This window comes from Sander lucioperca, chromosome 5, assembly GCF_008315115.2.
Source record: "Sander lucioperca isolate FBNREF2018 chromosome 5, SLUC_FBN_1.2, whole genome shotgun sequence".
NCBI lineage: Eukaryota > Metazoa > Chordata > Actinopteri > Perciformes > Percidae > Sander > Sander lucioperca.
The window spans coordinates 38,282,402-38,308,493 of NC_050177.1; the positions used below are offsets into that span (position 1 = coordinate 38,282,402).

The following is a 26,092-nucleotide window of genomic DNA, read 5'->3' on the forward strand; positions in this document are numbered from 1 at the left end:
GTCTGTTCGATTGTCCGTGTGTCTCTCTGTTGACACTGTACATATTGTCCGTCTGGTTCTCCATCTTTTTATCTGTTTTAACTCTCTAACTCTGCAATTTTAATATGTTTTTATGGCTGTCTGTCTCTAACCTCCTAGATTCCCCCAGTCCACCTCCTCCCTCTTACCAACCCACTTTGTCAACTACTTTGTATAAAAGATAGATGACATACACAGAGAAGATCTGTGTGGAGGAGTGGGCCAAAATCCCTCCTGCAGTGTGTGCAAACCTGGTGAAAAACTACAGGAAACGTTTGACCTCTGTAATTGCAAACAAAGGCTACTGTACCAAATATTAACATTGATTTTCTCAGGTGTTCAAATACTTATTTGCAGCTGTATCATACAAATAAATAGTTAAAAAATCATACATTGTGATTTCTGGATTTTTTTTTTTTAGATTATGTCTCTCACAGTGGACATGCACCTACGATGACAATTTCAGACCCTCCATGATTTCTAAGTGGGAGAACTTGCAAAATAGCAGGGTGTTCAAATACTTATTTTCCTCACTATATATATATATATATATATATATATATATATATATATATATATATATATATATATATATATATTTAAAGCCGCACTTTCATATGGCTCTTTGTAGTTTTGCTTATTTAAAGCTAATGCACTTGCACTTACTACTTGTTGTCTGGAGTTTGCACCTTCAAGGTTGAAAGCACTTAATTGGAAGTCACTTTGGATAAAAGCGTCAGCTAAATGATATGTAATGTAATGTAACGTTAATGCTGTCAATAATTGTTTTATTACCTCTGGTAAAGGCATCTACAGCTTGGTTTAAAAATCTTTGAAATTATTAAATAAGTGATATTAAAAATTAAAAAGAAAAGATTTGTAAGATTTTAGGCTTGGTTGATATTTGAATATATTGAACCCAGCTGGGAGGGACTATACATTTCGTCAGTGCACAAGACATATTCTAGGAAAAAAACTCAGGAGCCCATCCACACAAAGAACGTGCCCTTGTTTAATTACACCTGTGCGCACTGACGTTGGCTCCCAATAGTTCCATTGTTTACATGGTGCACAACAAAAACACATTTTTAGCATCCAGTTGCCATCTTTTTACAATAATTGTGATGTTACAATTTTGTAACATGTGATGCCCTCAAACCAAAATAACTGTTTTCAAATCACTCCACTAATTGTTAACCCATTTCACACCTCCCATCAGCAGGTGTTCCTCGGTTCCTTGGTCGAATGGTTCTACTGAGGACCATTTTCAGGCTTCTCGGTTTTCCAATAGTTTTGTTTTTCAACAAGATCCAGTTTCCAATAGATTCTCTCTAGCAGTTAAAAACTCAGAAAGTTGCTATCCACAGTTATGTTTTGCAAGAGGTCAATTTGTGTCCAAGTGCAAAGTGAGAAATCAGAGTGGTCTGCAGCACTTACTGACCTCAGTTAGGTTGTCATACTGTTTCCATGACATTTACTGCTAACATGCAGTAATTCTTTTTCTTATGTTCGTTAATACATTTTCATGTTATTTATACTTTATTATATTTATTATTATTTTTATTGTATTTTTTAATCTTTCTATTCTCTCTAAGATTTTGTAAAAGTGAGCTGCACAGACAACACCCAAAGTTCAGAGTTCCGACGGGACAGATCATCATGGATGTGACGTGTGTAGATGCTCATTCTTCACTAAATGTACCACTTTCTATAATATAACTGGACTGTATGTAGGCATGAGTTGAGTTTTCCAATGAAATCATGTCTTCTTAAAATCCACCTCACAGTAGATAACATTTTTATCGATATATAATATATACTGTATAATGGTATACAGATCAAATAAATCTATGAGTCTGCATGCATGTGTGTAAAATCTTTTACGTGTATCTATGAATTATATACACCAACTGGTCATGGCATTATTTTTTCGATTTTGATCAATCAATGTGCAGCCCTCGCAAGGCATCTCTGCAGTTCCGACCCAGGATCAGTGTAAGTGCACCAGGAAATGAAAAATTAAAGGTTTCCGAGTTACTGCTCCTTCGAAAAGATTTCTTCTGTGTTCTGAATGCATGTTTTATGGTTGCAGACAAATTTCCTAAGGCTGCAAGATGCATATTGTGCTAAAGATCATTTGTACCAAACGAAGAGACACTATTAAAAAGATGATTATATTTGACAGATTAATGCATCAATCCAAACACCATTAACACAGAAATGAAGGGAAAACGTTAAGTGGTGATTTCAAAGATTTAATTTACCTTCTCCTCTTGAATGACACTTCGAAAATACTAAATTATTTTCGAAGTATTTTGTGGCGTGGCCACATTGTTTCCACTCCAATAAATCCCTGGACACAGAATGTGAGATATACTATAGGCTGTGATTCAGACATCTGGAACTAAGGAGCAAACTAGAGCTGACTCCTCTTATCTCAGTATTTCAACATGCCTGTTAAAAATATCACAATCAATCTTCCCAGCTCTAAATATGTAGAGTAGTTTCTTGTAACTATCCACCTGCAGTTGGGATTTGATTGATTACATTGGCGATTGGGTTGTCACAGAGAAAAGGATAAAATGTCTATGTATGAATCAGAGTTATCCATCTCCCTGAGGCTACGTGATCATTAATGTTCTGGGAAATGTTTTTCAAAATAAGTCATTTACAAGCTTAAAAAAACTAACAGGGGCGCCTGGGTAACTCACCTGGTAGAGCGCGTGCCCTTATAAAGAGGATTAGTCCTCCATGCTGCAGCCACGGGTTCAACTCCAACCTGCAGCCCTTTGCTGCATGTCCCCCCCCCCCCCCCCCTCTCTCGCCTTCCAAGTCTAAGCTGTTGAAAATAAAGCCCTAAAATGGTCAAAAAAAACAATCTTTAAAAAAAAAAAAAATAAATAACATTATCAAAACAAATAATTTTTGCTGCCTGGTACATATCCTTTATGATTACCAACTGTGGCAAGCAGGCAACTGTGAGGCTCCAGATAACTAGGGGCCCAAATGCATACTTTTGGTTTGTGCCTAATTGAAAATTTGTTCGAGAATATGCACCAGAAAAACCATCCTCAACTGACACGACAAGGGCCTTTAACATTACTACAAATATTGAGGCCCTGGAACCTCGAAACTAGGTATTTAATATTTTTACTAACATGTTGTATTTTCCTAAATGAAGGTGTTTAATTAAACTAGTTTACCATACAGCACATAGGGAGAAAAGACAGTTGTAGCATGGAAAAACATTTGATGATGAGATGAAGGAACATGGGGTCAAGAGGGGCCCAGGTGCAAATGTTTGCTCCCTGTCCCCCACAGGAGGTTAATTCGGCCATATCCACTCCCAATGATCAACAGTGTTTTACAAAACCATGTTCTCATTCTCATTGTGTCAGCAGCACATTCAGCCGTTGACCAACATATGTGGTGTTGCTTGATTTACAACTACAGGGTCAATTGTTTATTATTTGAAAAGAACCTTTGTTATATTGCATATCCTTAATTGTAAGGAGTAGGCTATCTTGATTGCAGTAGTCACGCACGTTTCCGACCGTCCTTGAATGCAGCAGAGGCCGGAGCAAATTACGCACAGAGCTGCAATGAAGTAGACTCATAGCAGATGTCCGTGCTACTCAGAACTCACAAAGCTTTGAGAGGTTTGTAAGCCTGAACTGAAACCTGAACTGGACTTGGACTTGAGTGGATCTATCATGACTGCAAGGATCCAGGGAGCACCAGCGCCAAAGGGACGAGCAACAGGTAACTCCCAGGGAGTAGATGGTAATGTGATCAGGTAGCATACATGAGACCGTGACAGGGGCAGCTGCATTAAACAGCATAGCATATGTTTTGCCTTAATTACTAAATTAATCTTCGGGACTGTTGACATATTGCATTTACATTTTTATTGGTTACATGTTCTCTTCTTTTGGCCTAAGGAATTTACATTGTAGTCATAATTGTGTGTGTGTTTTTTAGGCTGGTAAATGGCTGGAATCGTTAATTTCACATGCAGTTTACGTCGATACAGATTTACATTGTATAAAACCGTTTTTTACAAACGCGTCTCAACATTGGTGGAATGTAACTAATGTGTGTCTTTGGTATTCAATATTGGATAATTGGTGATGATATTGTACGTTAATGTATTTTATATTTTACATTATTAGTATAGAATTTGCAATATTTCTTCACGTAGAGCAGTACACTTTGATGTTTTTCCTCATACTATTTAGCTGATCTGAAATTAGGATTACTGTACCAGGTTTAGGGTTGCTACTTCCTTAGAATTATTTCCATTGAGGAAAATAAATGCTATTTTTGCCTTGTTACCAGCTGGCAGCGACTGTGAGTCCATGAAAAGCGCTATACAAATTCAATTTATTATTATTATTGAAGATACCTTTCTCAATCTACACTTTATTGCAAATGAGTTGATGTTGTGGTTTTTTTTTTAGTGTTATTAAAGCTTAGATGTACATTTTTAAAAACACACATAGGGAATAATGAATGCTGTCTTTAATGATAGCAAGAGAGAAACAATAAAAACATCCAGTGTATGAGTGGTCGAAAAAGACGTGTTTTTATAATTTTCAAATATTTGTTTAAAATTGGATAAATATGCCTTTCTGTTTGTCTTCTTTAAGGGCATAATAAAAACAATAACTTACTGTAGTCCACAATACTTTGTACCTGAGTAAAGACTAAATGTTTTCAGCTTTGGGATGTTTATTGTGTGCTCCTAGATGAAATAATCTGTAGGACTATCTCTAATCTTTTATGTTTCTTAATAATAAGGAGCATTTTCTTGTTGGTGTCTTTTAAATAGTTAGAGGGTTACAAGTTAAGGTTTGTTTGTTAGTTACATTAGAGCAATATAATCAAATCTACTACTTTGCTCCAATATGCTGAGTTGTAAACATTCATGACATTTCAACTGAACAAGATGGAGATCATAAGGTTTATTTTCAGAATGAAATTAAGTTCAATTAAATCAAATCAAATTAAATTAGGTTTATTTCGTTGACTTTGACATTAAACTAGAAATATGCAGATAGGCAGCTGCCAAGTCTAGTTTACTGTTTTATTTGTTGTGCACTATCCCATATACTGTAACATGTTTCTCTCTCCTCCTGTGGGTGGCAGACATGATGGTGAGGGTCAGGAGAGCTCTGTGGCTGGTACTGGGCATGCTCAGTCTGTCCCTGCTGCTGGTGGTGCTGGGAGTCTACACAACCACCCGGACAGAGAGCCTGAATGTGACTGGCTACATCTCTGGAGTTATTGTAAGTGGTTTACTCGTCTCTACAGTATAATTCCCTGTCATTGTTTATTTTGTGAAATACAGCAAAATGAAAGATTGGGTTTAAATTTAGCTGCTACCAGTAAATCAGCAGGGAGTTTTAAAACATATGAAAACACCCTCAGCATGTGACAGCTCATTCATTGTGAAATGTAAGCCGCAATGCATACGTCTTGCAAACATTTTGCTGCTCATTGTGGTCTTCCAATAAGCATTTGCTTGAGATGTAAATAATTTTAGGTAGGCCGTGGAATTGATGATTGACAGTTCTGTGTTTCAGTCAGACATCCACATTAGCAGTGGCTGACTTTCAAGTTTTCTTCTGATTCTTCTGAAGTCAAACTTCTCCTAAATTTGAATCAACAGAATCAGTTTTTGGATATATCTCAGTGGATATTTGGGCCATGCAGTTACTGAATCATTCATTGTATATCTTTTGATCACCCTTGCAACAGTATGTAGCATAAAATATGTACACATGTATGCTTTGTGGTACCACAAACCCATTTTCATAGTATCTTGCTGAGTTCTTTTCCTTGGAAGAGAACCACATCATAACAAAGTTCTTATGAAAATGAACCATGTTTCTTACTGTGGTCATTATATTTTTTACAGCTGACCCTTGGATCATTCCTGGGACTTCTGGGACTGCATCTGGAAGAAAACCGCAAAAAGCTGGTATATTCTCACACACACCTACGTCCGATGTAATAATTCTTCCTCATGTTTTCACTGTGCACACCCAGCCCCAACCTGCCAAAAGAGAATGTGTTTTGGCTAAGAGTATGATGTATGCTATCACAGGGACCAGCATTGCTGCTCTGCAACATAGCAGACATCTTGTGGCCTCCCACTGTGACACTGTGGCCTTTTAAATTGTATCAATGATAATCTCATGTCTCAGCCTTCACTTTTAAAATGTCCAGATTTTTGTGGGAGACCACAATATTAATCCTGGTTGGTAGTTAGTGGACAGACAGTAACACAGCAGGCATAGTCGCAACTGACTATATTTTTGAGGGCACTTTAGTGTTTAAATTTCAAACAAACAATTCGGACACTCAAATACAATGGCGAACAGTAAATGTAGTCCACTACAGTCGAGAGTGATCTGGACACAGCCCACATATTGAAACTGTATGCATATGGGTTTAGTAAGAGCGATGCTCAGAATTTACAGAGTTTGAAGGTGGTTTTTTTAGCCTTTCCATAGTCTATATCCTTGACGTTTGACTTCCAGGATTGCTCCGGTGCTGCAGGAAATTCCGCCGGATGCATGTATTTTCGCCGATGTCCGTTTCCTTCTTTCTTTGTGTTGGAATTTTAAACTCCGGTTGATTTATGAGGACTATGGTTAACTGCTCCTCAGATATCTGCATGGTAAATTGAGACAGCTAGCTAGACTCTGTCCAATCTGAGTTTTCTCTCGCATAACTATTTTACAGTGGCTCCGTGTGGAGCTTAGTGCCGCCCATGATGATTGTGATTGGTTTAAAGAAATGCCAATAAATCAGAGCACGTTTTTCTCCCATCCCAGAATGCTATGTGGACTAGCCAGACCCTCCTCCGCTCCGCAGCGTGTGGATGGTCTGGCAAAGTGAGACTAGCCTTTCCATAATCAAAAACACAAGAGTTGTAAGGAATAGATGATTACACTTTACATGAAGGTATCTACATAAGAGTGACATGACACTGTCATGAACGTGTCATAAAACATTATAAACAAGTCATAAACATTTATGACATAACGCTTATGGTTATGGTTAGGGTTTATGTGTCATGACAGTGTCATGTCACTCTTATGTAGAAAACTTAGAGTAAAGTGTTACCGAATAGCTTCCTTAATCTTAATCTTTCAGCCCAAACGCGTTTTGCGCTGCACTTGCTGCTGGGTTCAGCACACATCTACAGCGTGCTGCGCCCAAAGTTCAACCAGGTTAAACACCCCAGAGAGCTTGTGCTGCACAGTGCAAAGCAAATCCGCCCTGGCGCGGAGCAAGCCATTTGAAATAATGGGTTTCAGCGCAGCGGTGCTGTTGCTGCCTTTGGTCTGAAAGGCCCTTAGGTCAGTGTGTCTGTCTGCTCTAAGGTAAGCAGCCATCATTAGCTAGGTTATTAGTACCTTACAGTAACCAAACGTTACCTCCCACTCAACATTACTAACTTCCTTATTTTGTGGGATTACATGTTATTTCAAAATTTCAATTATGACGATTATTCCCTCACTGTGCGGAAGTCGAATGCTGTTAGCTACGTTCAGACTGTATGCAAGTCCTATTTGTTTTGTACCAATACCAGTACCCTTAAAGTGATAGGCTACATATACCAATAAAGTCATATAATAATAATTCATTTGATACCTTTTGTTCTTTTTCTACTTCATTCAATAGGCTACCCATCATGTAAATGGAAGCATCTCAGCATGCTTAGCTGAACTGCTGAACTGTCAAATACCCCAACTTTACGACAACACAGCCTGTGTGGGTTGTAGCTGCTGCAGTAGTGGGCCAGTCACATGTCACATTAAATCAAACAACACTTGCAGTGATTGGCTGTGATCAAAACCATACAAATAGTCTTTTTTTCTAGATCTGGGTACAAAAAGGATCAAATGCATGTATTGTTTGACTAGAGAAGTTTCAATATTACAGTAGGTTATTTCGCCGATACCCAGGTCTACTGTCCACACTTATTTTGTCTCTTATATTGTTATTTGCAAGTGATCAGATCAGATTTCAAACTTCATAGCTACGCTGGTGATGCGGCTTTTCAACATGGAAGCATGAGAAATGGAGGTGTCAAGTCACGGTGCAGACAATTGTTTTTATTAATGTGTTTTTTTGCGGTCCAGACTTTCTGGATACAATCTGAATATAGTAAGTAAGTAATGTTTATTTCTAGAGCACATTTAAACACAGCTTAAGCTGACCAAAGTGCTGTACAAAGAAGCACCATGGTGCTGTATAAAAACATTGAAATGTAAAAATAAAAATTAGAAACAAAACACACGTACAAAAAAAGCATCCCAACAAAAACAACAAGCAGCCAAAATAATATGCCAAAAAACGAAATTGGGCTGGCAGTCTGAACAAGGCCTTAGTGTTTACTGTACAATAGTAGCTATTTCCGGCTCTGTATTGAATTTGGCGAAGTTTATACTTCTACAGAAGTTTATACTTCTGATTCTAGATCCGATCTGTAAAAAAGCACGCTACAGCAAGAGCTTCGTGCATACTGTTTAGAAATATAAATAAGTATAGCTAAGCAAAAAAAAAACTACTTATTTTACATTCAGCTGGTGAGGATGTTGACTTTTTGCCTGGGACATCGTTAACTTCAATCATTAGCAGGGTTCTCATTTTAAAATCAGCCAGATTGAAACATGAAATAGTAATTAGGCACACACCCTTTTTGGGGGGGGCTCAAGCTTTGCGAACTTGTCTGTTAGTGACAGAGGAAAAACAATTACAGGTTGAAAGGGCTTGAAACAGGTTTTATATCCTGTGTGGCTATCACTGATGCTATGCACCTGTAACCCAGTCAAGGAAAGGGTTAACAGAAACATAGTGTTGGCTAATCGGAGGTGGTTGTGCCAGACTCCCGCCTTTGGCTGAGTCTCTATCTGATCTGTCAGAGGGAGAGCAGGAGGGCAGTTTAACCTTGGTAGTCCCCAGAGAAGAAGTTGGTAATCTCATGGCGCAGATTAGAACCCAAATTGAAATGTAAGCAACTAAAATTTCTGAATGTTAGAATATTGTGTCACATTGGTCATTATTACTGTGACTTATAAAGTGTCAGGTTTAGTTCCATCATAGTGTTAATAATGTCAAAAAATGTTAGCTGTCATTGTTGTTCAGTAGCTAGCTCAGAGAGTATCGGCTAATGAAATTACTGATTTAGCAGGGAGGGTTAACACTTTTGCAAGGCGCTGTATCCATGTCACATTCTCATTAGGGGGGCTAATCATTCTCATTAGCCCCCCTAAAGGTCTGATCCTAGAATCGCCCCTGACGTTAGCTAAATGAGCTAGCTAGCTAGCTACAACTGATGTTCAACTGAATCTGCCAAAATTGTTGTTTCAGCTGCCAAAATTGACCTTCCCTGGCTTCATCTCTGTCTAAATTCAAGTAACTATTGTTTCAAAAATTACTAAGATTTTGAGGGGTAAATCTGCCCCTGGTTCATTGAGAACTCCATGAACGGATCAGTTTTACAGGCAAAGCAACAGTAATTCAATTATCTGATCTTGATTAAATGTACAGTTTCTCAGAAACTGACATCTATCACACAAAGGAGCTTTATTTAACTAACGGCAGCACTGTTCACAGTAAACCACTGCAGTAGAAATAAATGGAAAACCAGTACTTGATGTGTATCTCTACTATGTTGTTATTCAACACACATTCCTTTCAATAAAATGCAGCTCTACTGTAGATGTAGAGGCAACTGACCCTAACGTTGTTTCAGCTTTGTACATTTGTGAAGCTGCTGATCACTTCTCCCTGCTCCCCACTGACAGAATATACAGTGTTTTTTTTATTGTCTTTTTAACAGCTGCCATTTTAGAAAGTGAAAACAATTAAAAGAGGTACTGTAACAAAAGTACATTAGCTAATGATAGCAGTATTTGAACTGGAAATTTGGTAACTTAATTTGTTTAACAAAGAACCGTATGCTAGTGAAGTAATGGTGTGTGCCTCATGTAATCATGTTATTAAAAACTGTTCTCTCTCAATAAACTATCCAAAAGTTTTTTAGCTCTTCCTCCACGTATCAGTCATCTCAGGGTCAGATATTTATGGTTCAACTTGTTTGATATGGTAAGGCGTTTCACGACTCCCAGAGGACGATTCCCATTATATACTGTATCTCTGTGACCCCCCCGACTTTTCATCCATCACAACCATCAATCCAAAAGCTGCTTTATGCCAGAAATGTTAAAAACAGCAGATCATCCTGTTCAAGAGGGAGATCAGGAAATTTGCAGACAATACTTCCATTGCAGGAGTTCTTGGATAAAACTGGTTGTGCTTGGATTTGGTATCCTGTTTTTAGCAATAGTGCGATAAGTTCTTGTGATAAGAACTTTAAATACTGTAGAAGACAGGGAACCTATTCAGTGCAAAAAAAATGTTTAATAGTGGGACTTTTCATATTTACTTCATTCCACAGATGATATTATTCCAGCATGTGATGAATTGAGATTGTGATTAATGAAAAACAGGAATGAAGGGAAGATAGACTGAGTCTGTTTAGACGCTCAGCTCTGCAAGTCAGCAGCTATCAGTTACAGAGTGCTAACACAATTATTTTGCTTTGTTCGCTCTCAAGTAGGCAGGCATAATATTATGATTTGGAAGAGTCACAGTTTAAACAAATACATTTCTGAGACTGATATCAGGCATTCAGCAGCCTGTAGCTGTAGGACTAACCTGCAGTTTGCTACAGTGGAAGGGACAAAATTATTCATAAATGTTGATATTTTCATAATCTTCACTTTGTTGTAATTGTCTTGTTTGCAAAAAAAAACTTATAAAATATATTATGTACACAAAGACATAAAGACAAACACATGTACATATACTCACATATACTGTACATACATTAAAAGTAAACAGGAGGTAGTAAGCCCATACAAAGTGATGATTAATAAATGTTGATATTTTTAAAATGTATTCAAAAATAGTAATTGTCATTATTAAGGAGGTCCAAGGAGGTCATTTTTCGGTTTGGTTTGTTTGTCTGTCAGCAGGATTGTGGAAAAACCACTGGCCCGATCTTCATTAAAACTTGGTGGAAGGGTGTAGCATGGGCCAAGAAAGAATCCTTTTATTTTAGACAGATCTAAAACACGGGGCGGAAATACGACCCATAGGAGCGTTTTCTGTTCTCATATAAACATAACGGTTGCAGTTTTAAACATGTTTAGGCACAAAAACTATGTGGTTAGGTTTAGAAAAAGATCATCGTTTGGGTTAAAATCAGTACATTTGTTATGGTACTTAATTTCCGGTGCGATCTAGCGGAGGATCTGACCTGGGGAGTGAACACTAAGGAGATAGGGAAAAAGGCTCAGCAGAGACTCTTTTTCCTGCAAACCCTAAGAAGAAGTGGGCTCCCACAGGAACTCCTCACAAACCTTTACAGGTGAACAATAGAGAGTGTGCTGGCATACAGCTGTACAGTGTGGTTCTCTAGCTGCACCACTGAGGAGAGAAAAGACCTACAGCTGGTAATTAAAACAGCCCAGAAAATCATTGGTGCCCCTCTCCCAAGCCTTGATGACATTTACTCCAATAGGCTGCAGAGAAGAGCAGCAAGCATCAGGGCGGACCCTACACACCCTGACCATATCCTGTTTGACACCCTACCCTTAGGCAGGCATGAGAAATAGTTTTTTCCCAGGGCCATAAATGAGCTGCTGAAAGGCTGAAAGGCTAAGCTAAGCTGGACTTGAACCATACTGTGTTTGAAAATGCACTGTTTTTCTTATTCTGGTTTTAATACTTTTTACTCTATATTTATCTATTTATTGTTGCTGACACTGTCACTTTTTATCTTTCTATTTTTATGCTGCTAAGTGAGTGATCGATGTCATCAATGACAATAAACTATCTATCTATCTATCTATCTACATGGCGTAATTATGGACGTGATGTAGAATAGCTTCCATTAGCTTCGTAAAGTTAAAATGACTCACCGTTTACATTTATTTTCAAAGGGTACACAAATGCCGGTCTCCGGGGTGAAAGTCCTGTGTTGAGAGCACAAGCATTAGATGTTAGATATGTTTTATAAGATATTTTAAGATTAAAGAGAGATTTTCTTCAGTTAAAGAGGTAATAAATTCTGGGAAAAACACCCTTTAAAGCTATTTTGTGAGCAAACTGCCTTGTGATGAACCTAAATTAGCTTTCCACCTACCAACAAATAAACGGTTTCAAAACAGTTACTGCTGTGACTGGCATCTGTTGGAAAGACAAAAAATACTTTTCTTATCTATAATCTGCAAAAGACAGATATTTATCTTTATATGGACATTCTCTCATTTTTGCCTTTTCAGCTGACGGCTGCGATTGTATTCCTCAGCTTCGGGATCATCACCTCTTTTGTGTGTTTGGTGATTGATGGCATCTGTATTGTCTTAAACATGGTGAGTTACCTGCACTTGCATGCGTATACTGTGACACCAGTTATGATTGTGCTGGATGATTAAACAAAGGAGTAATAGTAGACCGTAAAGCAATAACAAGCCACTGTGCCGGTTGACTGTGAGCCTCTTAGCTCACAGTGGGTGCCAACATCGCTCTGTTGGCAATATTGACATAATTTTGTCCATGAAATGAGTTCCCATACATTATAGCTCAGTAAATTATCAGTTGTGAAAGCCTGATGTGAGAAAACAAACTGGATTGGACTGAGAGGCACCATCAGTGTGAAAGTGTTGAGGGAAGTCCAGCTGTCTTCGGCCTAATAAGTGACTAAATGTGATAGATGGTGCTGTAATAGACAGCAAGCTTCCTCCCTAAAATGACTAACAGGTTGAAAAGCAAAGCTACACCCCTGTTTCCAACCTCTAAAATAAAGACAGATACATTCAATTTGGATCTGCTCAATCGGAGAAGACTTCCTCCTTTATGGGTGGATGTAATGACCTTGCAATCACTATCAGTTATGCACTTGAGTCTTGTTTTTGTTGACTTTTAATTATAATTAAATATTTAGTCATTTTCAATTACAACTATGTTCTTGCACAGTATAAAGTCTTATGTAAGTAAGAGCAACAACCTCTGACTGTGAAGCAGGCAGGAACTCTACTGGCTCCAAAAAGAAGTCCGTTTCTATAGAAGTCTATGAGAAAATGACCCTACTTCTCACTTGATTTATTACCTCAACATTTTCCTAATGAGATTATGGCCTCAATCGCTACTTTCATGTCTTCTTCAATACAGCATGATTTTCACTTAGTATGTTATGGTGCCATTTATTTTAAAATTGATGATAAAGCAGGGGATGCTCTGGGGGCATGGCTACACACACCTGTCAATCAGGACAGAGGGCCTAGCAATGCGAATCCATGGCACTGTGCACATTAAAATAGCCGTGAACTTGTCTTGGGGTGTTGTCCATAGTTCCGTCTTAAACTTAGACTCTTTCACTGTGTTTTCAATTCATCAAAATTAATTGGAACATTTTGGTTGCCTAAACATGTCTCAAGCTAGCTAGCGCTGGTGTTAGCTGGTAACTTAAGGGAGATGCTATGGAACCGTTCTGTATTTATGGAATGGACCACCGGAGGAAAATAGGGGAGGGTCATGTCTTTTTATTCTTTGTTGAGGGGAGGGTCATCCCATTTTTTTTAGTCTAGGGGGAGGGTCACCCAACTTTTGTATTTGTGAGAACAGCAACATTTCAAAGTGGCTTGTTTGGTGCAGCTGATGGGTCCCTCCCTATTTAGTCAGCCAGACAATTTGAACTGTAGCTTTAGAGACCGTGGGATTTCCCAAACTGAATAAATCCCGCTCGCACATATAAACACAAAACTGCTCAAATATCCTTTCGGTCCCGGTGATATTATATATATATAAACGACAGCCTTTTCAAGGCATTTGAGAAGGAAGGAGTGGTAGCATGCAAGCTCCCAAATTGACGCTTGTCTGAGAAATGGAGTTTTGGATAATGTTCAGCTTTGGCAGCTTTACCTATATGCTAAAATATACAATGACTGAGGAAGCCTAGTGACGAGTCCATAGCAACCAGTGTTGAATTTCCCAGTGTGCTTTGCTGAATGGTCTCAGTGTTTTATTGTTTTATTTCTTGTGAATACTAGTTTACTAGAGGAGTAACTTAGTATTTGAAGTAATACAGTAATGCAGGAAGTGAGCATTTAGTTTCCATGCTTATTGTGTTTCCACAACAATGTTAGTGAGCAAATCTACTGAAATGGCCACCACACCATAACAGAGGAGTATGATGCGTAAGATGAGAGCAGCGGTTTAGTCACATATGTCATAGCTGTAAAAAAAACAATGGGCATCTGTATGTCTTTGCCAAGTGCAAACCAGTACACAAGGCATCAATAAATAGTTGGGGAGGGTCATCCTTTTTTCCATATCATTTTGGAGGGTCATCCAAAATGTATTGCTGGTGAAGGGAGGTTCAGGTCTATTTTGACTAAAGGTCCTAAAAACTCCTCCTGTGGCCCCTGAAATAAATAACGAACAGTCCCTTGATGTAACCTCTGACTATTGTGATTATTATGACCTTGGATTATTTTGGCAAAATTGGCCTGACTTCGCTGTATTTTTTAAGAAATAAAAAACACAACTTGTGATTTTTACACTTCTTTTTTATTACAGATTAACAAACCTTTTTGTTAGTGAGTTTTACCTGAAAATAGCCTGGCTAGCTGTTTTCCTCTTGTTTCCAGTCTTTTTGCTAAGCTAAGCCAAGTGGTTGCTTGCTGTAGCTTCATATTTAGCACATAGGTGAGTGGTATCAATCTTCTCATCCAATTCTCAGCAAGAAAATGTATTTCACAAAATGTCTAACTTTTGCATTACATGGTTACAGTTGGAAAAGATTATTGACTTTATTTGTTGCTGCTTGCTTCTTCTTATTTTTTATTTTTTATTTTTTTTTGCACAATAACATCAGGTCAAGGTGACATGGCCTCCATTTTCATGCAAACTGTAATGATGGCAGACATTTGTTGAAATAATCTAAATACTGTAAATACAATATATTATACAAGTCTGCCTGTTTTGTTTTGAAGATCTCCGTGTTTATCTTTTTGGACCAAACTGTACAATTATTTCAGGCTGTAATTGATGTTAATTTCAAATGAGCTTTGACACCATGATTTAAGATTTAATTTCTATAAGATAAAAAATTCTATTTATTAGGACAATGCACATTTATCAACATTTCTGTAAATGTGCCAATTTTCAACTGTAGTCCTAGTTACCTAGCATGCATGTGGGAGGAACAGGCACATGAGAGGAAACCGACGCAGACACGGGGAGAAAATGCAAACTCCACATAGGAAGGCGCTGTGGGGGGGGGATCGAACTCTGCCCAGCCCGTGGATCAAACTCTGCAGTGCCTACTTGCTGTGAGGCAGCAGTGTTAACCACTGACCACCGTGCTGCCCATGATTTTTCTTTTCTTTAACAGATGTTGGCACTTTAATAGCACAGAGCTTAGTCCTTTATTATAAAATTTTATTACATTCATTTATTCGAATGCACAAAAGGTTCAGGAACTTTATTGTGCCAAAGTGTTTCAGACAAATATCAGCGAGAAGGGGATATTGCGCGTTGGCATAATAAAATGAAGTAATGGCGTCACATTACCATCTTTAATCTTTTGTAATTCCAACAAAATACCATAATGTGTGGGCTGCTTTTTTATGATGAAAGCAACGATAAAAATAGAATTACATGCTGTGTATCTTAGAAGATATATTAGAAATGTAAACTAGACTTTGGTTTATTGTAACCTTAAATGGCACCCGCCCTTTCCTTTAAAGAATGAGATGATATATGTTTGATTATATAACTGTTGTGTTAGGGTATATACAGTATAGAAGATAAGTGCATACCTATCTTTGTGAATAAATTCTCAAAGTAACTGTAATTCATGTCATCATGCTTTAGTGTGTTGAAGGTTGCTTTTTGATTCTTTCACTGAGTCTACTCATAGTGCAGTAAATGATGATATCCAAGAGGTTAAAGCGCAACAGGTCACCTTTTTTCAACCTATTCAAAACCAGATAGGATTCCATGTCCTCTCTTAATGTCTTTGTTACTTTTCATTCCATATGGTACAGATGAATCGAACTCCTTGAGATGTACCATAACACAATGATGTAATACAAACAATAAAATCATCAACTAACAGCACAACAACTCCAACAAGAGAACAGGCATATTTCCACCTGCTGTGTGTGTTTTATTTCACAATACAATAGATGGGAAAGGTTTTCCTCAACTTTGTGGGTCCAGTAAACATCAGCGGCGGTCCAAATCTAACCACACACCGTGCACAACAGGGACAATGATAGAAGTCCAGGAGTTTATTGTTTGAGTCTGATATGTTGTATTTCATAAAATAAGCCACCCATGAAATGTATCAGAGAAAACATTTCCAATTTAAAAGAGCCCTAAACAAAAGTGTGTTCAAAGTGGACTGAGTGAGTTCTGGAAATTGATCCCAAACGGACTCCAAACTTATATAATATCTTGTTTTATCCTCAATAAAGATGAATTGATGTTGTTTTGAAATCCTGTGGATGATATTTCTTCTCATATTAACTTTTGCCAGGACATGCGTCCAATGAAAGCAGAGAGATGCCAGTATTACAGCAGCGGCAGCAGCTACATCTATGAGAATTTCTACACCTCTGTGAGTAAAGATGTACAGATGTGTACAAGCAAAATATTGTCAATGACTTGTCTGTGTTGTATTTGCAGGTGAGCACTGACACATTTTAACCTTGGTTTTCCTTTTTCAGGTGTCGTGTTGGAGTCCAAAGGAGTCTTGTAATATTACAGTACGAAGTGGGACCTGCTACTGCTGCGACCTGTACGACTGCGCCAAGTAAGACAGTGATATTACTACATTATCTCAATGTTTTGTTACCACTGCCATGTCATCACAGTTTAAACAAACTGATGCCAACTACCTGCTAAAATATCCTTATTACTATTTGAGAATTTTCACCAAAATGTCAGGCTTCGTCTTGTCTTTAATGAATGTTCTTGTTCATCAAATTTGAATGAATTCGTAGTTAACAGAGCTGTTGTTTTGTTCTGCAGTGGAGACTACCTCAGCAACTACTACGAGTATGTTGGAGTACAAAGCTGTGAGGAAGTTTTCACTCTGTACATTTTAATTTGGAACCTCACTGGCCTGAACCTCGTGGCCTTCTTCACAGGCATCCTTACTACAGCCGTGCTGGGCAGCATCAAGGACCTGGTAAGACACACTCAGGACACACATTTATAAAGTCCTATATTGTGAAGACGTGGTACATTTGGAACATTTATGACCAAATAACTCTGCAAAAGACCCCACTCAGAGGCTCTGTGGCAAAAGGGATTTGATCTGCATAAATGTAAAGGCTTTTTTCTTATTTTTTCTTTTTCTTTTTGAATTGAATAATAAAACACTATTAACAATCATTCCAAAAAGTACAAATACGTTTTCAGGTTTCACAAACTTTGGTTAAACTTAAAAGCTGCACTCGTTGATTTTTAGCCACTAGGCGGAAACAAGCTTGAGCAGAAGCACCAAGACTGAATCTGTGTCTGTTCATACGTATTTTACTTCGCTGACTATGGTTTCATGCCACCTTTAATTATTTTCACTTTGCAGTTTAGCCGGATTGCAGCTTTATGCTAATGAAACACCAGAATTGGCAAGGGCTTATTTTCTCAATGTAGCATCCTTCCTGTTCTGCAATGCTGTTGTCTTTCACCTCGCCGTTTTACGTGCGCTCTTTCAAATTCCCTGGATGCTGGTTGCTCTCACGATTTCACAGATCAACCTCAGTCAAATTGAACTCTTCACGATGTGAAGCAGTCAGTTTTTCTTCTGAATTGCGAATCAAATTGAAATGACACCCAAATGGAAGATTATACCTAGCAAGCCGTAACCCAAAGAAGACCTGTTACACAAAGCCTGCCAAAATTGATAGCATTCAACCACAGCGATGAGAAAAAGTGAAAAGATAAGTGGAGTGGTGGGTTCAGGAGAGGTCTAGAGTTCATTACAAAGATTTTAGAAATGGTTACACAACAATAAAACCTGTATTCTGGACAGCTTTTAAAGACAAATAACTTAATGTCTGAGCTATTACTTTAAGTATTCAGGCTAACATCATATTAGTCTATATCCTTCGCGTTACACTTTCGGGATTGCTCTGGTGCTGCATGAAATTCTGCTGGATGCATGTATTTTCCGTTTCCTTCCACTTTCTTTGATTGAATTTTAAATTCGGGTTAGGGGGTTAGGGTTAGGGTTAGGGTTAGGGGATTTATGAGGACTATTGTTGACTACTCCTCAGATCTCTGCATGGTGAATCCAGACAGCTTGCTAGACTACCTGTCCAATCTGAGTTTTCTCTCGCACGACTATTTTGCAGTGGCTCTGTGCGGAGTTTAGCACGATTGGTTTAAAGAAATGCCATTAAACCATAGCACGTTTCCCTCCCATCCCCGAATGCTATGTGGAGTAGCCAGACCCTCCTTCAACGTGCTTTGGGGGAGGGTCTGGCAAAGTGAGACTAACAGCATATCCCTTAACTTTATTCATCCATGAAAGTAAAAACATCTTAACCCTATTCTGGATGGATATCTTAGCATGGTCAGCGATTAGACACATAAATCACATATTTGGTAGCAGGAGGTTCCAGGCTATTTTGCTGTTTTTTTAAAAAAGGTAAATCTCTGAACAATACAACTCAGATAGCAGACGGAGAAAAGAGGTGAAACAGAGACAACCTGTCCCATCATGTTTTTCTTACTGAGATCGGTTCATGCACCTGTAGTGCATGAGGTCAGTTTTTCCTGACTCTCTTCTACCTCCGTGCAGTAAGAGACAACAAAGATGGAATGTGAAGTTCACAAAGTGGGTCATGAAAAGTCCTAAAAAGTGGAAAACACTTATAGGTCAGCAGGGTTAACCCAGACTGTCTCTAGATGTTAAGCCCCAGTCCATCAGTAAGGTTTTCAAAAGCAAATGCATTCCTTCACTCCTCCTCCTGCAGCTTCCACTCTTAAAGCAACAAAGTCAAAGACCATCAAACCTCCAAAACCATTTGATACAATCTGCTAAATCACATATGTTGAAATATGCTTTGCTTGTTCATCATATTACTGAGTTGTTTTTTTTTTGTTTTAGTCCTAGATATGTGTTGTTTGATGTCAAATGATACTGTAGCATCACTTATGACAAGGGTCACTGTCCCTGGTCGCTGCTCATTCAAGTAAAATCTATAACCAGTCTGGGCATTTTATTGTTTAGAGAACAGAGGGAAGACAAAATCAATGAATCAATTAAGTTATTTTTAAAGCAATAATGCCAAAAACTCCCAGTTTTCAGCTTTTCAATATGAAAAATTACTGTATAATTACTTCCCTGTCTTTCTATGTCAGTAAATTGGAAATCTTTGGGTTTTGGACTGTTTATAATTTGAAGACAACACATTGGGCTCTGTGAATCATGTTTTTTAAACTATTTTCTAACATTTTAAAGACCAAACGGTTAATCCAGAAAAACTTTGAAATGGATAATGAAAATAATCATAACATGCTTGCCGACCTAGTCGACTTCTTGAGTCGTCATGGCCAAGAACCAGCTAGGTTGACACCAAACCTACTGTATTTCGATCTCAACCTCAAATCCCCAAAGCCGCTTCAGCTGTCCCACTGACGGGTGTGGCCTGTCCTAGATCTGCATTGAAAACTGCCTCCACCAACCCGGCCTACTTAAAACACCAGAGATTCAACATTTTTGTGGTCTATGGAGAGCTCATTGAGCTTGATGCTGCCAGAGATTCAGCTGATCTGGCCTGAGTGATCCTAAACGCTGCAGGAGATGATTGCCAACAGACCAAACAGCTGCCAAAACTTCCATCTTATCATTTTGTCATGCAGAAAGTCTTCTTTTTGTAAATAACATTATCTGTCATGTGTTCAACTGTCATAGTCCTCTCTGTAGGTACTTACATCATTGATCACTCAATATCTCCCCCACATTCCACATGCCATATTTTTGTGTATATGGTGTTTACATACTGTCCATAAATTGACAGAAGAGTCCCAGAAGTTTCCAGATCTGTATGAGTCAACATCTGCAAATCAGGCAACAAATTAATATCTGGAATTGTCCGTCCTACATTAGCTACATACATACCTATGAGATGATTAGATTTATTTACATTAATATATTTACAGATTGAAAATGTTTAACCCCTATCTGGCTTCAATACATTACATAAAAGACAGGGAAACTAACAGTTTGCGAAATTTTGGACCACCCATATGGAGACCAGAACAACACTGAGGTCCAAATATATAAAATGTTCATGAACATTTGATGAAGCAACTCCCTTTATTTGAGTTCTTGTTTGCTGTGTAGACTTCTTGCACCACAGCTTAAGTTTATTAGATTTTAATGGATTTATTACTAGTTATTAAGTAGATGGAAACCGACCTACAGCAGCTGGGATGACGAATAATGTGTAGATGACCCATTTGTGAAAAGATTCAGCGCCACACATTTAACAGATGGAACTTGTGCTTGCATTAGCTGACTGGCCTCCACTGTTTCATTCTTTTCACCACATGTTGCTGTTAGTTAGTTTGTTTTATGGGTTTATATGATTATAAAAGGGGGATGTTAGGGCAGATCAGCTGCTCAATCAGGGGTAGTGAAAAGTGCTTTGCATCATTATGTCCTCTAAGCAGTGGTGGGCTCGGCCCTGTTAAGATCTAGTAGGATAGATGTCACGAGCCAAAGCATTAACGTTAGGAGTTTTTTGTAGCAACCAATGTAATAATAACTTAGATTAATATAGCGCATTTCATGAAACCCAAGGACGCTTTACACAGGTACAGGGGGACAAGGGATAAGAAAATAGTAGGCCAACACAAACAGGGACTAAAAAGAATAAAACGTCCGCGCTAAATGAAAGGGGGACGCAATTTAATATCGGCTACTGACGTACAACTACATCGCGCAGACTAGTTATTTTATAAATGAAATAGACATATTACATACCTGAGGGCCAATTCAGGGTCGGTTTTGAATTATTTACAATCCCGTAATTGTCTTCATCTGTTGAAAGCCCGACTGAGTGTGTCTCGGACTTTGCCCGTAGTCTTTCCCTTTCTCTTTTAGCTTTTAGTTGTTCTTCGTTTAATTTCCTTATTTTCTGTGATGGCCCTGCCCCAATATCAGCCATAACTACAGCAGATAACTTTTAAGATAAAATACAGTTAAGCCTACATACAGAAATCTCCTGCTACCTTTTACCTGCATACTCACTAACACAGGCTTTTCCAGTTTTATGCCAAAATCTGTGACCCATCAGAATGTGTTACTGTAGCGCCGTGTACCTGCCGTAAATCATTCTGTGACTTCGCGGGAAAAATCGGACCCGGGCAGAGGCATTAATAAAAACTATATGAAAATAGCGTTCTTTTCACTGTTAGTCTCATTTGCTGTTACAGGTCATTTATGATCATCAGATGGAACATTACACAGTTTCAGAAACATTTAAAAGTTACATATAGTCACTTATATATAACTATAACTAAGGATTTATGTATGGTAGGGGTGCCTACCATGACCGAGACACGGGGACTGATGGCTTTTAGTGAGAAATTTGTAATCAGGAAATACACACATTGGAAACTAGTAATTCTGTCTCTTGAGTGAAACTTTCCATGCAGTAGAATACATTGGCAATTACAATGTTTAATGTGTATTGTTTTCTTTCTGTTTTTAATGGAACAAATGTATTGAATACATTGTTCTTAAAGTCAGGCTGTCATAAAGGAAAAACAATATTTATATAAACAAATTATTTCTATAGTATGTTAAGTAGCCTAATACTTTTAATACATTTGTTATGTTTCTTTGCATGTTTAAAGCTATAGTGCATAGTTTCTGTCTCCCCGTGAGGAATTCTAATGACATCAAAACTGTCAGTGCATCCACATGATACAAGCCTTCCATGATCGCGCACCACCCCCACCCCTCCTCAACACAGTTGCTAGTAGCCAAGGAGGACACAGAGGTTTAAAAAAACAATGGACTCTTCAGAAGAGGTAATTATCTTGACTCGATTTTCTGCACGCGAAAGTCACCGGATGCCACAATCTTCTGAACATAGCCATACTGAGAAATACAGAGAGAGTTGTGTGGAGCTGATAGTCTTAATTAGCTTTGTAGCAACTCTTTTGGCAATGGCTTGAATGTAACGGACGTTCATTAATATAAAAAAGTTAGGCACTAAAGCTTTAACTTAACATACTTATTTTAGACAACATGACATGAGAAATAATTTGTTTACTAATGATTTTTAGTAATGCCTACTAATGTAAACTTGATTTGTCGACTGCATCAACTTACAGCTCTGTGTTAATACAACTTGACCTGTTAAGTTTCACCTTGTGTAAAAACTTAGACGGTTTAAGGCAACGGGTTTCCCGGGCAAATTTCTATTAAAGTCAACTAATTTGGGAAAACAGTGTGGTTGTGAAGTAGGCAGTACTCAGTTGGAAAAGGTGACGTTACATACTGATGTCCACCAATCAGGTTTTTAGCAACATTTAAATAAAAATGTAATAACAATTTTTTTTTTGCTTATGTTGACAGGCTACAATGAAACAAATCTGATCCAACCACACCCTCACAGTCCTGATGAAGCAGATTAACTGATTTTTCTTTTTCTTTTAAACTTGTGATTGTGGCACATTTAATGTTACAGAGAAATACTTAATATTTGAAACCCCTGAAGTTTTCAGGGGCTTCAAGTTTTAACATTTGTGTGTGTGTGTGTGTGTGTGTGTGTGTGTGTGTGTGTGTGTGTGTGTGTGTGTGTGTGTGTGTGTGTGTGTGTGTGTTAATCTAACTGAATAACTATTTTTTATACTTAGTTCTTTGACGTAAGTGTCTCTGACTCAAATGATTTTGCGGATTGCAGTCGTATCTTTTTTCAGTTATCCAAAGTAAAGGATCACATTAGATTTGTTCAGACTTTCGTCTGCAGACTTTCCATGATCATGGCAAAAACAATGTTGTAATCAGAGAGTGCTCCTCATTTAAGGCTTATCATCAGACCATCTAAATCATCTAGTATATCATTTCATCTGTAATGACTGAATGTGACGGTTTTATTTTTTTCATGTTATACACCAGAGCACATTGTACTTATAATAACATTGTGTGTGTGTGTGTGTGTGTGTGTGTGTGTGTGTGTGTGTGTGTGTGTTTCTCTTTGTGTGTGTCAGAGGAGTAGCAGCCCTGTGACTGAGCCCTCTGAGAGCACAGCATCTTCCCCGACAGCTCCTCTGCTGATGGATGTCGCCAACACACACGCAGTTCACCAGCTCCACCCAGTCAGTGTGCGGTCAACACACACACACACACACACACACACACACACACAGATAAAGATAAAGATACCATTACAAACATATGTATGTGTGTGGTCTAATTGTCCTTATCCCTGCCTGTGAGACTAACCATCTTAATGTACCGCAAATGACCAAACCTCCTTATCTCCGCCGACATCCATCCATTATACACCCTTAAAGCATTCTCACCTCAAAACGGATCATAGCACTATTTGTATAGCTTTTTAGCGGTACCCTGTGGAGTTTTTTAAACACAAGTTGTGCTGGATTGTAAAGTTTGGATGAGCAGGATCATGTGTTTGCCTGCAGTACCATGAACACTCCACATCCCTCAGCTTTATGGTTAATGTGCTGTAAAAAGCAGTGCAGCATTAAAGAGGAGAACAAGATGACCACAATCTGATGTGAACAATGCAGGATTCAAAACATTAGTTATAATCCCCAACATTCTTATTATAAAATCAAAACCTATTTTAGTCATTCATCTTATTTACATTCAGTAATTACTTACAGGAGGTTTTTCTTTAAAGTGGCTGAGTTTGCCTTTACCATGCAAACCACATTAGCTGTTACCACGCTAACCACAAGTGTTGCCAAATCAACCAGAACTGAATTTTAAGGATTACAGCTTTACAATACAGTGTATAAATGTCTCATGAAGTAGAACATGCATTAAATGTGTTTGTTAGACCTTAAGGACACACACGTTTTGTTTAGGTGAGAAACAATAAATGGAAGTAAACCCTTTTTTGTTTAAATAAAATCTCCAGGGTGCCTTTAATTCAGAAAAGAATCTGCCTTTTTCCGTAAATTTGAACAGAACCGAAATTGTGGAAAAAGACCATTCAGGTCTCCACACTTGACCACCCACATTGGATCAACTTTACAGTCTTGATCTGTGTAATAAAGCCATATGTTTAGGGCCAGGACTGCTGTATTTTCAGGAGAACAATTAACCACACTTTATAATCCTCAACAAGGTTGTTTCCTGGAATTCACATCAATAGAAACTAATCAAAGTAGAGTGTGACAGTTCATTCTTGATCTAAAACAGAAGTTAGATAAAAACAAAGAGAAGTGGATAAAAGTTTGTAAAAAGCTTGGGAACTTGTTGCATTAGGATTTTTTAAATAAAAGGTAGATTATACCAAATATATTTTACCATTCATCTATTCATGTGTTATTATTGGCAAAGACAAAGACTTAGTTTTAACTTTGCTTTTTAAAAAGGTGCAAGGAGTTTTTAACTGGTTATGAAACAGCTGGGTAGAAAATAGTATTAAAAATAAGTTGCGTCTTTCTAAACAAATGCACGTGCCAGCCAGATCAAGATCTTCACGTCACAACCACTTCTGCGTTTGTCCACAGGGGCTGCCAAAATCAACACAAAATTAAAGTTTGTTTGTAGTAGAACATAATATTGGACGTTATTCTGAAAATCACTCTTTACATCTGTTATGAATGATGAAAAATTGCAGTATTTAGTTCACACAAAAGACATATGACTTGAGGTCTGTGGTCAACGTCTTTCTTTGTTTCCGTTGTCTTCTCCTGCTCTATCCAGGGAGCCTCCATGTATTTCCCTCCAGCAGAAGGGACGGCTGCCTCACAGAGTTCTCATCCTTCATCGACTCCTCACACTGAGTCGAACCCTCCTCCCTTCGCCCCGCTGACCAGCCTGCTGCCTTACAGGGCCCACAGCATCTCTGCATGAGCACAGCAGCAGCAGCATTTCACCAGAAAATGACCAGAAAACAAAAGCAGTAAGAACAGAAAGGGATAAACGGATCAGTTTTAATTTTTTTGTTGATGTTGTGAGGATGTGAGGAACTATAACAGGCACAACTAAAAGAAAGATATGTTGCTCTGAATATTATGCAGAAAGGCAGATTTTGTTTTATAGAAATCCAAAGGCAGATGTTTCAGTTGTATGCAAAGATTATAACATATTTGATTGTATTTTGCTCCAAAACATCTTAAGTTGTAAAATGTATACATTAAATGTTATTTGTTATAAATGTGTCGACTGCATGCACATGCTGTCTAGGCTATAACACAAACTTTAACTTTTACAAACATCAGTGAAATCATACACAAGAGTTATAACCTTATTTGAACATAAATGAAATGTATCATTTAAAATATTGATAGCATGGTGTTCTCACACAACCAAACTTAGTACAACACACAAGGTTTTGTAATAAATATTAAGTTTGTGTGTGTTGAAGTTTGATTTATGCCCTATAAGGCCTCTCAAACGCATGATTTAAATACAAACATGTAATGTTTATTTTACTAACTGTTGTCCTGTAGAGTACATTTTGCGTAAAAAAATTTTTTACGCATTAAATTGATTAAATAAATACACAAATTATCAATTTCAACAATTTGGTCTGGATTCTTTTGTTTCCTTTTTGTGAGAGGATTTGTTGAAATTGTATTCCGAGAAAAGTCAGTTTTGATATGAACATGAAATTTGCAGTGATGACATCTATAAATTCTGGTTAGGCTGAATCTATTTGTGTCAGCATCAGTTGGCTCTGTCATTCCAGAGCCCACAACAGATCATCTTTTGTTACTACACAAACATTTGACTTTTGATTATTCATATTTATAAAAT

General features: G+C 37.9%; 1 protein-coding gene across 2 annotated transcripts; it reads left to right on the forward strand.

The window, feature by feature from the left end:
• Positions 1–3,556: 3,556 nt before the first annotated feature.
• LOC116045575 (transmembrane protein 255B) lies at positions 3,557–25,447 on the forward strand. Of its 2 annotated transcripts, none has more exons than XM_036001339.1 (9): positions 3,557–3,780; positions 5,167–5,306; positions 5,939–6,001; positions 12,387–12,476; positions 16,649–16,729; positions 16,839–16,924; positions 17,143–17,302; positions 23,347–23,458; positions 25,037–25,447. In XM_036001339.1, the coding sequence occupies exons 1-9, from the start codon at positions 3,732–3,734 to the stop codon at positions 25,114–25,116; spliced, it is 861 nt and encodes a 286-aa protein (XP_035857232.1). In that variant the 5' UTR covers positions 3,557–3,731; the 3' UTR covers positions 25,117–25,447. The 2 variants fall into 2 exon arrangements, with proteins under 2 accessions (XP_035857232.1, XP_031149160.1); XM_031293300.2 differs by having other exon boundaries at positions 23,347–23,454.
• The last annotated feature ends 645 nt before the right edge of the window (positions 25,448–26,092 follow it).

Coding starts and splice junctions, on each gene's coding strand:
- LOC116045575 (XM_031293300.2), top strand. CDS start 3,732: ATGACTGCAAGGATCCAGGGAGCACCAGCGCCAAAGGGACGAGCAACA. Junction 6,002..12,386: donor AAGAAAACCGCAAAAAGCTG/GTATATTCTCAC, acceptor TTGCCTTTTCAG/CTGACGGCTGCGATTGTATT. Junction 12,477..16,648: donor TCTGTATTGTCTTAAACATG/GTGAGTTACCTG, acceptor AACTTTTGCCAG/GACATGCGTCCAATGAAAGC.